The sequence below is a fragment of the Capra hircus genome, chromosome 3 (genome assembly GCF_001704415.2).
Source record: "Capra hircus breed San Clemente chromosome 3, ASM170441v1, whole genome shotgun sequence".
NCBI lineage: Eukaryota > Metazoa > Chordata > Mammalia > Artiodactyla > Bovidae > Capra > Capra hircus.
The window spans coordinates 37,908,210-37,923,933 of NC_030810.1; the positions used below are offsets into that span (position 1 = coordinate 37,908,210).

The following is a 15,724-nucleotide window of genomic DNA, read 5'->3' on the forward strand; positions in this document are numbered from 1 at the left end:
AACATGAAATATACCTAACTTCATAGTGATAATTCACATTCAAGACTACAAGGCTTTTATTTCCTCTTTTCTATCTTGCATCTATACCATTTTTCCTATGCTGAGAATCACTGCCAAGGACAGTAACTATGAGAGAACTAAAGTATCATTTAATTACGTATTGCGTGTTATTCAAACAAAGGAGTCTTAAGGAACTCCAAGATCTTGTGGTCATCCAGGAGGGGATGAGCCTACAAAGAAGACTATCAGTCACCTACAAAGAAGCAGAAGGAAAACCTTGAGAGTATAGTGACATGGAAGTAAAAGGAAGAAATTACAAGTAGAATTAAAGAGTTAAGCATCAAATGCTATTCAGGGACCACATGAGGAAAGAAATTTAAAATGTCAACTGAATTCAGCAACATCACATAAACACACCACAGCTTCTCCACCCATTCATCTGTTGATGGACACTCAGGTCGCTTCCGTATCTTGGCTATTGCAAATAAGGCTTTCATAGACCAACTCTTTACCTTTTTCCTGAAATAATTGGTAGAAGTGTAAAGCACCATAGGTATGCTCTTAAAGTTCTTACCCTTTTAGCGCTACAGGAAAAATTATTAATCAAACCAGATGGCACTAGTGGTAAAGAATTCACCTGCAATGCAGCAGACACAAGAGACATGGGTTCAGTTCCTGGGTCGGGAAGATCCCCTGAGAAGGAAATGGCAACCCACCCCAATATTCTTGCCTGGAAAATTCCATGGACAGAGGAGCCTGGAGGGTTACAGTGCATGAGGTCACAGAAAACTGAACACAACGGAGCAACTGAGCACAAGTCACTGATAATTTTAGGCTGAAAACAGACAAAAGTAAGATTTAAGAGTAGTAGGCATTAAAAAAATGAAGCAAGTAAAATTCTGAAGAGTAGAGCTGGGAAGGGGAGAAAGATATTTGGAGACAAAACATGGGGATTTGGGAAGCTTTTTAAGACTGGAAAGGTTGAAGTGTGATTAACTCCTAATGGAAAGAATGTAGGTGAGACAGAGTTTGCACACATAAACAAGAATGTAAGATTCCTGAAATGGTGGGAGAAAACAGGATCCAAAGCACTTGACAACAGACTGGCCTTCATTATGCTTGTAATTCCTCACTGTGACAAACATTTATTGAGTATACAGTGTACCAGATACTCAAAATAAGGGAGTTCTTGACTTCACAGAACTCATGTCTGGAGGGAGAATCAAACAGGCAAATAATTATAATGCAGAACAATAAATGTTATGAACACTGAATGTCTTTGGGGGCCCACAAGGGGACTTAAAGACTAAAGAATCTGCCCACAAATTTCAATGAGAAAATTCCAAGTTTAAGATAGACAGGCAAAACGCATAGCACAGCAAAACAAATCATGCTTTCCTCCCACCCCTCAATTTCTGCATTCAGATTACAACTGTTTTAGCTTGTGGATGTGGACATAACCAGTCCCTTTCTATCTTTCAAGGTTTAGAAAGGCTCAGTTTCCCTCTCAAACATCACATCACTTTGTTATTCCATTCGCAACTCAAATAATCTGCTTAAAATAATCCTAACTTATCTTGTTTATGTATTATTTCTTGTTTATATATCTCCTTTACTTAAGGCCAAACTCCATGAGTGCAAGGACCTTATCTATCTAGTTAGTTGCTCTATTTCCAATGCCTAGGATAGTTTCTCCTATGAATAAATCATTGACTGAATGAATGAATAGTACAGAACTCACATAAATATTTAGTTACTTAACTCTTCTGGAGTTTGGATTTTCAAGTGAAATGGGAATTAACTAAACATTAAGCTATGCTTAATTTCTAATATAAGCAATACAATTTTAAATTCAATTTGTCTCTGAAGGTGAAATGCACGCATTTAGACCAGATTCTTTTTCATTCTTTTGACTACTAACTCCACTAATAAAGTTCCACATAAACCCAGTAAGTCTTTACCCTACATTTGCAATATTCCTTCAGAGGAATTTTAAGTTAGCAGAGAGAAGGTAGATCAATAAAAAGTGCTGAGTTGTTGAGATACCTGACTAGCCTTTTTTAAGGCTGATTTCCTATTTCACCACTTTCTCAAAATAAATTCTAGATTAAATCCAAGTTTTAAATAATAAAAATAAAACCATAAAACTAACAGGAAAGCATTAAAGAGATCATATTCTATAGGTAAGGAAGACATTTCTGAGCATGAGCCACAAAAAATCATAGAAGACAAACTTTAAAGCTTCTACAGAGCAGGGGATACCAAAAACACAAGTGGAAGACAAAGGACGAACACTGGAAGAACACTGATGTTACATAGATAACAAGGAGTTAGTATCCATCACATGTAAATAATCCCTAAAATTGGTCAGAAAGAGACAAACAAACATGGGACAGGGAGTTTGATGGGGAGAGAGAGACTTAGACAATACTTAGATAATTCACAAAGAGAGCAAGACAGAGAGACAGCAAAATCAACTGGATATATTTGCCTACCAGGTTTATCAATATTTTTTGTCTTGCTCATTCAAAATATTGTGAAAAATTAATGAGAAAAAAGAAACTCTCATATCTTTTTGGTAGGGATGTAAACTGGCATAATACTTTTAGGATAATCTGCAAAGAGAAATCTACTTTGAAAGTTAACATCTATGAACTTATCATATGAAAATATTTATATATGAATATAAATATATTCTATGCATATTGTTTATAATCAGAAAATTACAACCAACTTAAAGTATCATTGATAGGGAGATGATTAAATTAAGGTGCATCTATATAATAAAACACTGTGTAGCCACTTAAAAGGATATGGTAAATACACAGGCACTCATATGAAAATGAATTTTAAAATGTTAAAGTCTTAAATCAATGTACATATATAAAAAACAAGAGTTATAGATAATATACTCTCATTTGTGTTAAATAAAAATTACATTTAGCCAGTCATCCAAGGGAACTGGTATGATAGACCCCAAAATGTTAACAGTGAAGAGTGAGGATTTTTATTTTTTAAAGATTTTCAAATACCTGGGTTTCCACGTTAAGTACTTTTAGTATAAAAATTAAACATTTATTAATGCCAGTTAATGGACATGGGAAAAAATGCTAAGGTAAATAAAATGATTCCTTCAAAGGTCACTCACCTTCTGGACCTTTGTTGTCCAATAATACAGTCTAGTGAGAGTACAGGGCTTCCCTGGTGACTCAGATAGTAAAGAATTCTGTTTGTGTTGCAGGAGACCAGGTTTGATTCTGGGATCAGGAAGATCCCCTAGAGAAAGGAATGGCTACCCACTCCAATATCCTTGCCTGGAGACTACAGAGTACTTTACATGTACCTGTTCTAACTGACATATCCTGAAAGTATAAAATACACACTAGATTTGGAAGAGAGTATGAAAAAAGAACATAAAATACCTAATTAATGATTTCATACTGGTATGTTAGAGTGGTAATTTTTGATATATCAGATACATAAAACATATGTTCAAATGAATTTCACTCATCTCCTTTCAGTTTTATACATAAATAACTCACATTGTATCTCCATTGGCCAGTACTATTCTAGAAGAAAACGAAACTAATATATTACTTTTTCATTAGTTCATATGAATATTTCTATTTATAAATATTTTTCTCAGTTACTTTTAGTCTTTCTACCAAACATATTAACTCAAAAACAAATGACCACATTTAAAAAGGAAAAAATTAGTAGGGACATACTATATTCAAATTAACAGGGATACAAGATCCAAAATGCCTTGTGTTTTATTTGGAAGTCAAATCTCCATAAGATTGCACAACCTGGGAGAGGATAAAGGACTTTGCTTCACTTTTTAAACAAAGATCCTAAATGTCCTATAATTCCATGCAGCTAAGAAGTTTTGAGTATTAGTTCATAGAAACTGGGAATCCTTAAATTAGGTCTTAATTTTGCTTAGTTTCTTAGGCATAAAAATTTTAAGTTTTTATAACATTACTGGTTATATCTGGTTAGGGTTCTGTTTAAACACATTACATTTCCCATGTTGACACTCTTCCACAGCTTGTAATTAGACAATTTATTTATTTTAATTCTATTTTATAACACGTCAAACTACTATAAGAAAAAAATTACCCAGATATTTCTACCCAAAGACAATATTATAAACCAAGAATATGCAACCACTGCCTCTAATCTGTCTTAGCATTATATGTGAGGCATTACAACCATAACTTCAACAGAAAGTATTAATATTCCAGCACATTAACTAAAATAAAAAGAAATTCCTACACATAGTCTTTCTTTGGTATTATTATCCAGTTACTTTCATGCACTGGAAGGGACTACTTTTCAAATTCTTTTCATTGTAAAGAACCTCCAATACTAAAAAGGAGTATCTATCACATGCAAATTTTATGTTTGAAAAACTCCCATGTTAAGACTTATCATTATCTTATTCGTTCAATAAAAATTTATTGTTTCTCCAACATGTAAGGAATTTACTGAAGTGCTCTATGGAATATAAATTAAAAACAGATACAGATCTTACCAATAAACAGCCTAGAGTACAATAGAGACAAGAAGTTGGCCCATTTCAACTGCCCCTCAACTGAAAGGTGGATGAAATATCAGGGTCAATAGTTCCAAGCAAGAAAAGGAGACAGTTCAATTAAGACTCGCTTCGAAACACGCTCTTCATGACCAATGATCACAACACTAACATATCCCTTTTAAAAGGGGGAGAAAATTCAAATTTTTTCACTAGTTCAACATACACTTCTATAATTTCACAACATGCACCAGTGGTGAAGGAAAAGTGAAAATGAAAACGAAGGAAAAACGTTTTGCTTTTCTTCTTCACTACTGGAAGTATTTGTACACTTTTATTTACTTGCATTCTTTATTTCTCTTACAAATAGAAATACTTATATTGTTCTATACTGGACACTTAGAAAAAGTATACACAAGCTAAACAAAAGAAATAATTCCTTGTACTTAGCAAGGTTCAAGAGACCAAAGTAAGAAAACCCAGATTCTAGAAAAATTTCCCAACTTATGTCATCTTAACATAAGATCAGATAATATTTATCAATAAAATATTACTGTACTACTACATAAATGCATTGACTTTCTAATTACAAAAGAATAGCTAGTACATAATACCATGTTGTATTTACTAAACACTAGGTATTGCTCTAAGTGCTTTAAAATATTAATTTTTAAACTATATAAAGTATATATTATCTTTAATTGATAGACAAGAAAAAAGGAATACAGAAAAGCTAAGTAATTTCACATAACTAAAGAACAGCAGAGTCAGGATTCCAATTCAGCCAGTCTCTCTCCAGAATGAAACTCTTAACAACGAGGGGTTACTACATCTACTATAACCATTCTATCCAAAAGCCCTTAATGCTAAATGATCAAAAGAAAGGTTTTTATTAAATTTAGATCATGAATATTGTTCCCAGGTTCACAAACTACAGAAAAATTTATAATGGGCAAATAATTCGTGACACTGGAACCACATAATCTATTGGTCTTCCAGTGGGTACAGGAGAAAGAGGCTAGAACACAGAGACAGAATATAACAGAGAGAAAGGATGAAATACCTTTTAGATATGGATTTTGTGATTATATACAAACACGGTTTAGATAGATCATCTGAAGAAAAAAATGTACAAACAAATAATTATAGTGACAAATAATAAGGAATAAATAATCATACATTAGCTCATACAGAGTAGCATAGGAATACAGCATTAACATCACCTGCACATGTGGAGGAAGGCTTCATAGAGAATACATTTTTGGGGATCATCACTGTTTCAAAAAAAACTAAAATACAATTTAGGAAATGCATACTTGATTCATTAATTTTTCCTCAGCTTTAATGATGAATTTATCTGTCAGAAGAGTTTGATATTTACTTGTAAATCTCTTTAAAAATCATGATAAATTAAAATGAGCTTTTAAAAATAGGTAGATCTCCTAACACTAAAAATGCAGTTTACATTAAATACAATAACCATTTTAAATAATCAATTAAGGTTGTTGCTCATTTCTTTGATTTCATTTAACATTGATCTAACTCAGTCTGGAAGGTTACATTCATACAAGTTTACACAGCTTAATGATTAACTATATTGACCTGCCAACCTTACCGTGTCTGTGGCAAATAGTGTTATATAGAGAGTTCAGAAGTCTTCGTATGCTCCCAGGAAAAAAACAAATTCCAAATCGCTTGAAAGTGAATAATTAGGATAAAAATGTACACTATCAAGCTCTTTCTTTTTATTGCTCCTCTAGTTATTTCTTCCAGAACTGACCAAGACTATACATCACTTGATTCTATATCTCCAGAGCCAAAATCAAGATTTGCTATGTTAGATGATGTAAAAATTTTAGCCAATGGCCTACTTCAGTTAGGACATGGCCTTAAAGACTTTGTTCATAAGACTAAGGGCCAAATTAATGACATATTTCAAAAACTCAACATATTTGATCAGTCCTTTTATGACTTATCACTGCAAACCAATGAAATCAAAGAGGAAGAAAAGGAACTGAGAAGAGCGACATCCAAACTGCAAGTCAAAAATGAAGAAGTGAAGAACATGTCACTTGAACTTGACTCAAAACTCGAAAGTCTCCTTGAAGAGAAAATTCTACTGCAACAGAAAGTGAGGTACCTGGAGGACCAATTAACCAATTTAATTAAAAATCAACCTCAAATTCAGGAACACCGGGAAGTAACTTCACTTAAAGTAAGTAAAAACTAAAGAGCATGATTAAGTTTTCAATGTGAATCTTTTCAAAAAAATAATTTTAAGACATGCTACTTGAAATACTTAGTTGAACTGCTGAAACACTATATTTTTCTCATTTTTAAAAAAAAAGCCTCCAGGAAATAAATTTTCCCATGATAATTTCAAGCTGGTCTTTGTTTCCCTAACAAATTTATGAAAATAACTGAACTTTGAATATCAGATGAAACTTATAAGTCAGTTAAGCAATGAAATTTAGAACACTAAACTATTACAATATTGTGAATTACTGGAGGCAAGTAAAAAGCTAAAGGAATATAACTTGTGTAACGATTTTATCTTTAAAATGTATAAAAGTAATACAGTAAATGGAAAACACTAAAATGCTGGGGTTTTTTTTCCTCCATGTAATTGAAGTAGTTTAAAGTTCAGGAAATCAGATTTTAGAGATGGTACAGTTTAAATAAAAAACAAAAACAGAAGTATGTACTATGTGAAAGAAGCATGAAATGGGAAAAGGTTTGCCAGTATTCATTTTTCTAATATACTATTAGTTTAAAAAATTAGACTGTGACAGTGCTATAGGAAATTTACAAGTCTAGTTTAACAGGAAAGAAAGAAATCTCTAACCAACCTACAATCTATATACAGACTTTGGTAGAACAGCAAGATAATAGCATTAAAGACCTTCTTCAGACTGTGGAAGAACAATACAGACAGTTAAACCGACAGCAAAGTCAAATAAAAGAAATAGAAAATCAGGTAAGTCAATACCTTAATAGTATGTCCAATCTTTTACATAAAAATAAGGTTTATGAAAATATGGACCCTAAAATTATTTACAATAATTATAGCTGGATAATGAATAAAAGGATCACATCAGCATGACTGTTAAGTTTGCAGGCTCTGAAGCTAGTAAACTACCTGGGTTTGAATCCTGGTTCTAAAACTTTTGTGTGACCTTGAATAAATTATTTAACCCCTCTCTGTTTCCTCCCTCTCTGTTTCCTTACATACTCTAGGTAGACAATAAGAGAACCTGTCTTATAGGATGGCTTTGAGAAAAAAGAAAGAATTTATGCATAGTATATCCTCAATATAGCAGCCAAAGAGATTCCTTTAAAATTTAAATTACACTATGTCTCTCTTTGAAACCCCACAATGGCTTCACATCTCACTCACAGTAGCCCAAGAAGACTCAGATAATTCTTAATCATCTCACTGACTTCATTTCCTCTACTATAGTCATACTAGCCTTTTTACTGCTACTCAACCACATCAAACAAGTTGCTACCTCAGGGCCTTTGCCTATGTTGCTCTCTGTATGGAATGCTCTTCATCTTGGTATTGGCATGGCCCATTCTTATTCCCTTTAGGTCTTTCTCAAATACAAAATTCTCAAAGAATCCTTCCCAGATCATTTAATCAGAAGTTACAATCCCCTACACCCATGCTTGAAACCTGCTACCTCTTTCATCACTCTCTTCTTTCTCTTAACACTTACCTTTATTTAATATAATATATATATTTAGTTATTTATTGTCTGTCCCTGCACTAGAATGTAAGATCCATATGTACACAAGTTTCTCATTTTTTTTAAATTGCTGTAGACCCCAAAATATAGAACACTGTCTGATACATAGTAAACACTTAATCAATACATGCTGAGTTAATAAAGGTAATGTCACATTTAGTACAAACAAGTCAATAAAAACTTGCTGTGATTATAATTATTAGAAGCTACATGCCTAATAATTAAAGTTTAATACCCAACAGTATAATATAATCTACAATATAAATAACTGGCTAGGTGAGGAAGGGAGATACCTGTTTAGAATAAAGCCATGCCAAAATCTAAGCATTCCAATATATATATACTACCATAGTTCAAAAGTATTAATTAGTAATAATACTATTGAACAGCCATTCAGAAATTTCAAAAATAATATAGACTTGAAGAAACTGGTTAAAAAAATAGATGCCAAGGACTATAAAACAAATATTATAATTTCCACAAAACAAACACATTAGTAATTTTATGACTCATCATTTTAGTAACTTACTTTTGCTAATTTATCAATCATTATTTAGTAGGGTATTTTTGCTAATTGTCCAAAAAGAGGTTTTTTCGAACTAGTTTTAATTTCCATAATTTCCTTCTTACTGTATGCTATTTTTCTCTTTTTCCCTACATATTTTACTATGAGTAAATGAACCTACTTACAAAAGCAAAATATCACTATTAGAAAATGGTATACATCTTGTCTAGTAATAAAATGTATGAAGAATTTAAAACAATAAAGTTCTAAGTTGGAAGAAGCCTTAGATCATCTGACACAACTTACTCAAATTTAAATTTACAAACCAAACTCTCAAGTTAAGTTACTCTAAGACCACAGTCACTCAGTAGAAAAGACAAACACACAATAAGTGAACTTTACAAGAGAGCCTAGTGAATTATATCCTAAGAAATGCCATTTATGCTGACATCAAAAAACTAACATTAGTAACACAGGATATTACATACTCTGCTTTTTTCAAGTCATCAATGCCACACTATCAGTCAATAAATTGAAAACCCAGCACAACAATGAAATATTGAATATATGAAAAGCAAACAAATAAACCTGCCAATTTGCTACCTCTACAAATACATTTACATGTCAAAAACTATCAAGAAAGCAACCTTGTTCAAATTACTATTATTATTTCTTAAGACCTACAACTGAGAATTATGAAATTTGAAATCTGCCTCTGTCACTGAACAGAATATATATGTTCTAACAGAATATATACTACATTCATATAAATAAATAGAACATATTAAAATACTTTAACCAAAGTCTCTGCCTTTGGTTTTGCTGTTTTTTGATCAATTTCTGGTTTTTGTCTTGATATCTTTCTCTATTTTTTAAACTCATTAAATAATGTGCCTGATTAAATATTTTGAGAACAGGAAGTCTGTATACTACATACAGCATTATTTATCCCTGTTACCACTGAAATCAATAACATTATGAACTTAGATTTCACCTAATTAAATATTCAAATTTTTAAAAGTAGATTTGTATTCTTTTATCAGTTGAGAAGAACTGGTATTAAAGAATCCACAGAAAATTCTCTTTCTTCTAAACCAAGAGCACCAAGAACTACTCCCTCTTTTCACTTGAATGAAACAAAAAATGTAGAACATGACGGTAAGATAATTTGCTGCGTTTCTGTCTTGAAGCTATTACTATCAAAGTTTTCTTCTATCTTTGACATTTCCATCAAAAATCCCTATTCTCAGGGCCAGTTCTAGACTAAAAGAGAGTAAAGAGATACATTCAACAAATATGTGTCACCCTAAACTGGATCTTAGTGATTTTTTTTAAACCCAATAAAACATTAAGACAATCAGAGAAATATGAATATAGATTTGCTATTAGGTAATAATCATTAATTTTCTTAGATAGAAAATGATATTACAGTTATATAAGAGAATAATCTCATGTTTAAGAGCCTTTAAGAGATGCATGCCAAAGTATCTAAGGGATTAAGGGTCATGATGTTTGCAAATGACTTTCAAATAGCACAATAAAATTCACATTTGTACATATTTGTTTATAAAGCAATAAGGTAAAATGTCAACAATTGTTGAATATGCATGGAAAGATTATGGCATTCTCTTCAAGGTTTCTACTTTCCACACAAAAAGCAAAAAGATGGGGAGACAAAGTCTCCATTCTCAACCAAGCTTCAACAAAATGATATATTTTCAAAACACATTTATTTTTAATGTAATTCATAGAGGAACAAAAGGTCTTTGTTAGTTTCTTCTATATAGGTTCACTCTTTCTACATTAATCTGTTGACAACCTAGTATGCACCAAGCACTATACTAATATCTCATACGTGGAATTTTATTTATGTTTTTCCTAGGTCTAGGGGAAAGGGCACACTTAAAATTCTCCTTTTGTCGCTTTCTCAAAAAGAAATCAGTTTGGCAATAACTATTTGATATTCTTCATATAACATGCCATCTAATAAAAATGTTTTAGCATAAAATAGTTTTTCAATAACACATTACTAAAAAAGGCTAAAAATGATAGTCACAATTCCATAGAATTTTAACTAAAATCTCAAGCTCTAAAGATATCATTCTTTACTAATGCACCTTATGTAATAACATTTTGTTGATTCTAGACATTCCTGCTGACTGTACCATCATTTATAACCAAGGCAAACATACAAGTGGCATCTACTCCATTAGACCTAGCAACTCGCAAGTTTTTAATGTCTACTGTGATGTTAAATCAGGTAAAACCAGCCTAAGACAAATACACAATAGTAAGTAAGCTAAGGTTACTGACTCCCTATTAGTAAGACTGCTGCTGCTGCTGCTGCTAAATAGCTTCAGTCGTGTCCGACTCTGCGCAACCCCATAGTCGGCAACCCACTAGGCTCCTCTGTCCCTGGGATTCTCCAGGCAAGAATACTGGAGTGGGTTGCCATTTCCTTCTCCAATGCATGAAAGTGAAAAGTGACAGTGAAGTCGCTCAGTCAGATATATATCTGTATCTAGTACATACATTTGTCTTATTTATATACTTACTTATGCCTTCATTCAATGTTCTCCATCCTTTTATCTAAAAAATTATCTAAAATGACTGCTGTCAATAAGTTTATTAAGACAAATTAACTGGTTGCCCTTCATTTAACTTCTTGGGCCCACAATAAATAATAAAATATTACCATCACAATGTTAATAACTACCTTATACAGCCACCAATAAATACCAAACAAAAAAACAGTATTTTGTTACAACTATCAGCATCAGTCTACTGAAAATATAATTTGTTCATTATATTCAGGTAGTTCATGGACATTAATTCAACATCGAATAGATGGATCACAAAACTTCAATGAAACCTGGGAAAACTACAAGTATGGTTTTGGGAGACTTGATGGTAAGATGACGTCATACATTAATTCACTCGTCAACTAAAACGTATTTATTAAGAAATCTATTAATAAAGCCCATTGTGGATTTGGCATTAGAAATACAATGAATGAGGTACAGTCCCAGCCTTCTTAGAAATTATTAGCAAATAGCTGCACATTTGTAAGTACTGAACTTATTACAATTGTCTTTTTTTGAATTATACTTTCCATAATTACATGTCTGTTCTATGTACATACTAAGCACAATTTTATTGGATGGCTTCTGATTATCATAATTATGATTTTAAAAGATAATTTTGATTTAAAAGTACTATATGTTTCAAATAAGTAGTAAATCCTATGAATGAGCTACAAAGAAAACCATCCTTATCAGTGGTCACTCTGCTTTCTTATTAACATTTTAGATATCAACTATTTGGAAGTTGGAAGGTACAAAGAAGCTGTCAACTGTCAGATCTTAAGAAAATGCTTAGATTTCAATTATTTAAATATTATAAATGTATATTATACAATGTGTGGTTTAAAACAAATTTAGGTAATTCAATGCAAATTATATTTTGATCACAAAATAAATAAGGTAAAAAATAAAATAAGCTAAATAAAAATAAGATAGGGGTTTAAAATCCAAAAAGCACATTATAAAAATCCATGAGTTATGCCATGTACTCATTCATAAAATGGGTAACATCCATTATTATGGCAAGTTTTTAAATATTCAGGACTATTTGACTACTTAAACAGTTTTAGATTCAAACTACCAATTAAATCCCAAACTAAAAGGTATAATCACTGATATGCTTTGTAGGCTCAAGTCTTCTCCTAAGAGTGACAGTCCAGAATACTCATTTATTTCTTCAAGGAAGTAAGCCATTTGTAGTTTGCAACTCTTAAAATGAAATATACTGATTCAACAGCAGTAAAGAAATTCTGACTTTTTTCCCTTAAATGCTTTAATAAAAGGGATAATTAAAGAGAGATTAATTGTAGTAATTAAAGAGAACTGTTTGTATTTATGTTATGTTTTTCATTCCAAATAAAATTTTTTAAACTGCAGCAAAAAGTTATTAAGAATAATGCTTTTTATTTAAAATTTTTAAATTTATTTCCTTCTTTTTCTACAAGGAAAATATATATACCAAGAAAATATCAAAGGCCAAGACTATATGAGAGGAAAATAACATTATTATCCAAGTCTCTAGAAATACTTAACAAATCTCTTCATAGTACCATCACTCTTTCTACATTAATCTGTTGACAACCTAGTACACACCAAGCACTATACTAATATCTCATACGTGGAATTTTATTTATGTTTTTCCTAGGTCTGGGGGAAAGAGCACAGTATATGGGTATTAAAAAAAAAAAAAACCCCAGCTGATTATAAAGCCACTATACATAAGGACCCAAAAGTTAGATTACATTTTACCAATGACCAACCCTATAAATACTTATAATAGTCTAATAGGTTTCACCTGTGAAATATGCCTGATAATATCCAGTTTAGAAAGGATAATCATACTCTAGGTAGGCCCATTAATACTTTCACAGTTGCTGTAATATAACTATCTTCAATAAAACTGTTTTTAAAACAAATATTTTAAGAAACTCTAAAGGAATCAAGATGAAAACAGTTAAGCTCCTTACAGCGAAAAAATTAAAACAAAAACTCTCAAAATAAATGGTCACTGCCTCAACTACAGTTAACAATCCACAGATTTCTGCAACTTTTTTTTTTTTCAGGAGAATTTTGGTTGGGTTTAGAAAAGATATACTCCATAGTAAAGCAATCTAACTATATCTTGCGAATCGAGCTAGAAGACTGGAAAGACAAGTATTACACTGAATACTCTTTTCACTTGGGAGATCATGAAACCAACTATACACTACATCTAGCTGAGATTTCTGGCAATGGCCCCAAGGCATTTCCGGAACACAAAGACTTGATGTTTTCTACTTGGGATCACAAAGCAAAAGGACATTTCAACTGTCCAGAAAGTAATTCAGGTATCCTCTTCCTAATATCAAAACTCTATTTTCATATCTTCAAAGTATCTTTCCAGAGTAATAGCTAATATCTTTCAATGTCAACTCTTTAAAATACACATCCAAAACAAACATTTTCTCTATATGTAAATGTCTCATAACATATGTGGTAATTTGATTCTAGTTCAATTATTCATTTCACCTCTAACCTTTCTCAGATATTTTTGATCAGATGTATGAGACATATAAATCATTTAAAATTGGAAACTATGCATATAACTAAAGATGCACTCACCGGGTAAATATAATAACAGCAACTATATATGTGTCTGTATCTATTAAACTGTGTATCTATCCTTTTTAGGAGGCTGGTGGTGCCATGATGTATGTGGGGAAAACAACCTAAATGGTAAATACAACAAGCCAAGAGCAAAAGCTAAGCCAGAGAGGAAAGGAGGAATATGCTGGAAGTCTCAAGATGGAAGGCTGTACTCCATCAAAGCAACCAAAATGCTGATACATCCATCAGATTCAGAAAATTATGAATGAACTGAGGCAAATGTAAAAGCCAATAAATTATTAAACATTAAACTCATCACATATTACAATGGCTTAGAAATCCAGTATTAAACCTCTAATAGAAGGCTTAGAAATAAATTCTTTATATTAAAGCCACTACCAAGTTAATATTAAACATATCACATCACTTCAAAGAACACCATTTATTCTCAATCAAAATTTTATGACAATCATTTATTCATATATTTTTTGATGTGTGAATCAAATTTTAGAATCTGATTCTAAATTTTAACCAATAGATGAAATTTCAAATAACCATTCTAAATAAACAATATAAAAAAAATTTTATGTTTAAAGTCATCATGTTAGCTAACTGCACAAATTCCTCAGTGAAAAAAATACTTTTCTTGCTAAAATTCTAAACTTGAATAAATATAAACAATAATTGTACAATTTTTAAATGATGTAATATTAATTTCAAAACTAAAATTAAATAAGTTGACAGTACATGTGAAAATCAGTAACATGGATTTTAAAATTGATACTAATTTTGCAACAAAATACTTTGGAGTAAATGTTCGGTATGCTTTATTTATGAGGCAAAATGAAGCAGGATGAAATACTGTATTGAAATAGGCTCACACTGTTAAATATAGTAGATCATAACTGCTAAGTCATACTGACTTTAAATATCAACACTCACTGTACCTTATTTGTTAACTTGTCTGGACTCTATACATATTTTAACTCCTGAAAGTGAAAGTGAAAGTCGCTCAGTCATGTCCCACTCTTTGCGATCCCATGGACTACACAGTCCATGGAACTCTCTAGGCCAGAATTGTACAGAGGGTAGCCATTCCCTTCTCCAAGGTATCTTCACAACCCAGGGATGGAACCCAGGCCTCCCTCACTGCGGGTGGGTTCTTTACCAGCTGAGCCACCAGGGAAGCCCAAGAATACTGGAGTGGGTATCCCTTCTCCAGCAGATCTTCCCAACTCAGAAATCAAACCAGGGTCTCCCACATTGCATATTGTCTGGACTCTATACATATTTTAACTCCTAATGTTGTGAAAAACAAATAATTTTAAGGTGATCTTGTCAAAATACAGTAAGAAAGAATGTGTTTGTGGCACCAAATTAAAGTTTAATAATTTATTTCCCTTGGACACAGTGTGAGTCTAACACTAATTTGGAGGTTTTCAAAGAGAATTAAGAATCATAAAAAGTTACTAAATGATTAAACAAACAGTCTGAGGAATATTAACATTTCCAAATTCATTAAAGACTCAGTCCTCTACATTACAGACATTTACATTCTTGTAGTTTTTTATTGACATCTAATAGGAGTATGATTAAATAGCATAAATTGTAAATACTTAAGGATTATTAGAGGATATTCTGACCATAATATCTTTTGGCAGTATTTATTTTTTTTTAAGTTTCTAAAGAAATCATCAAAGAGAAATAAAATCTTGAATTAAATTCAATTTTTAAAGACTAATGTTTTTTAAAAAAGGAAAAAAGG

General features: G+C 31.7%; 2 protein-coding genes across 6 annotated transcripts in view; one reads left to right on the top strand and one right to left on the bottom strand.

Moving 5' to 3' along the window:
* The window catches only part of DOCK7 (dedicator of cytokinesis 7), a 191,425-nt gene that overhangs the window by 102,215 nt on the left and 73,486 nt on the right, over positions 1 to 15,724 (bottom strand). The window lies entirely within an intron of this gene.
* ANGPTL3 (angiopoietin like 3) lies at positions 6,204 to 14,284 on the top strand. Its single transcript, NM_001285709.1, is given in 7 exon segments — positions 6,204 to 6,752; positions 7,404 to 7,514; positions 9,835 to 9,949; positions 10,938 to 11,051; positions 11,606 to 11,701; positions 13,437 to 13,700; positions 14,044 to 14,284. Coding segments are annotated over 7 exon segments (1,380 nt in total). The 5' UTR covers positions 6,204 to 6,257; the 3' UTR covers positions 14,229 to 14,284.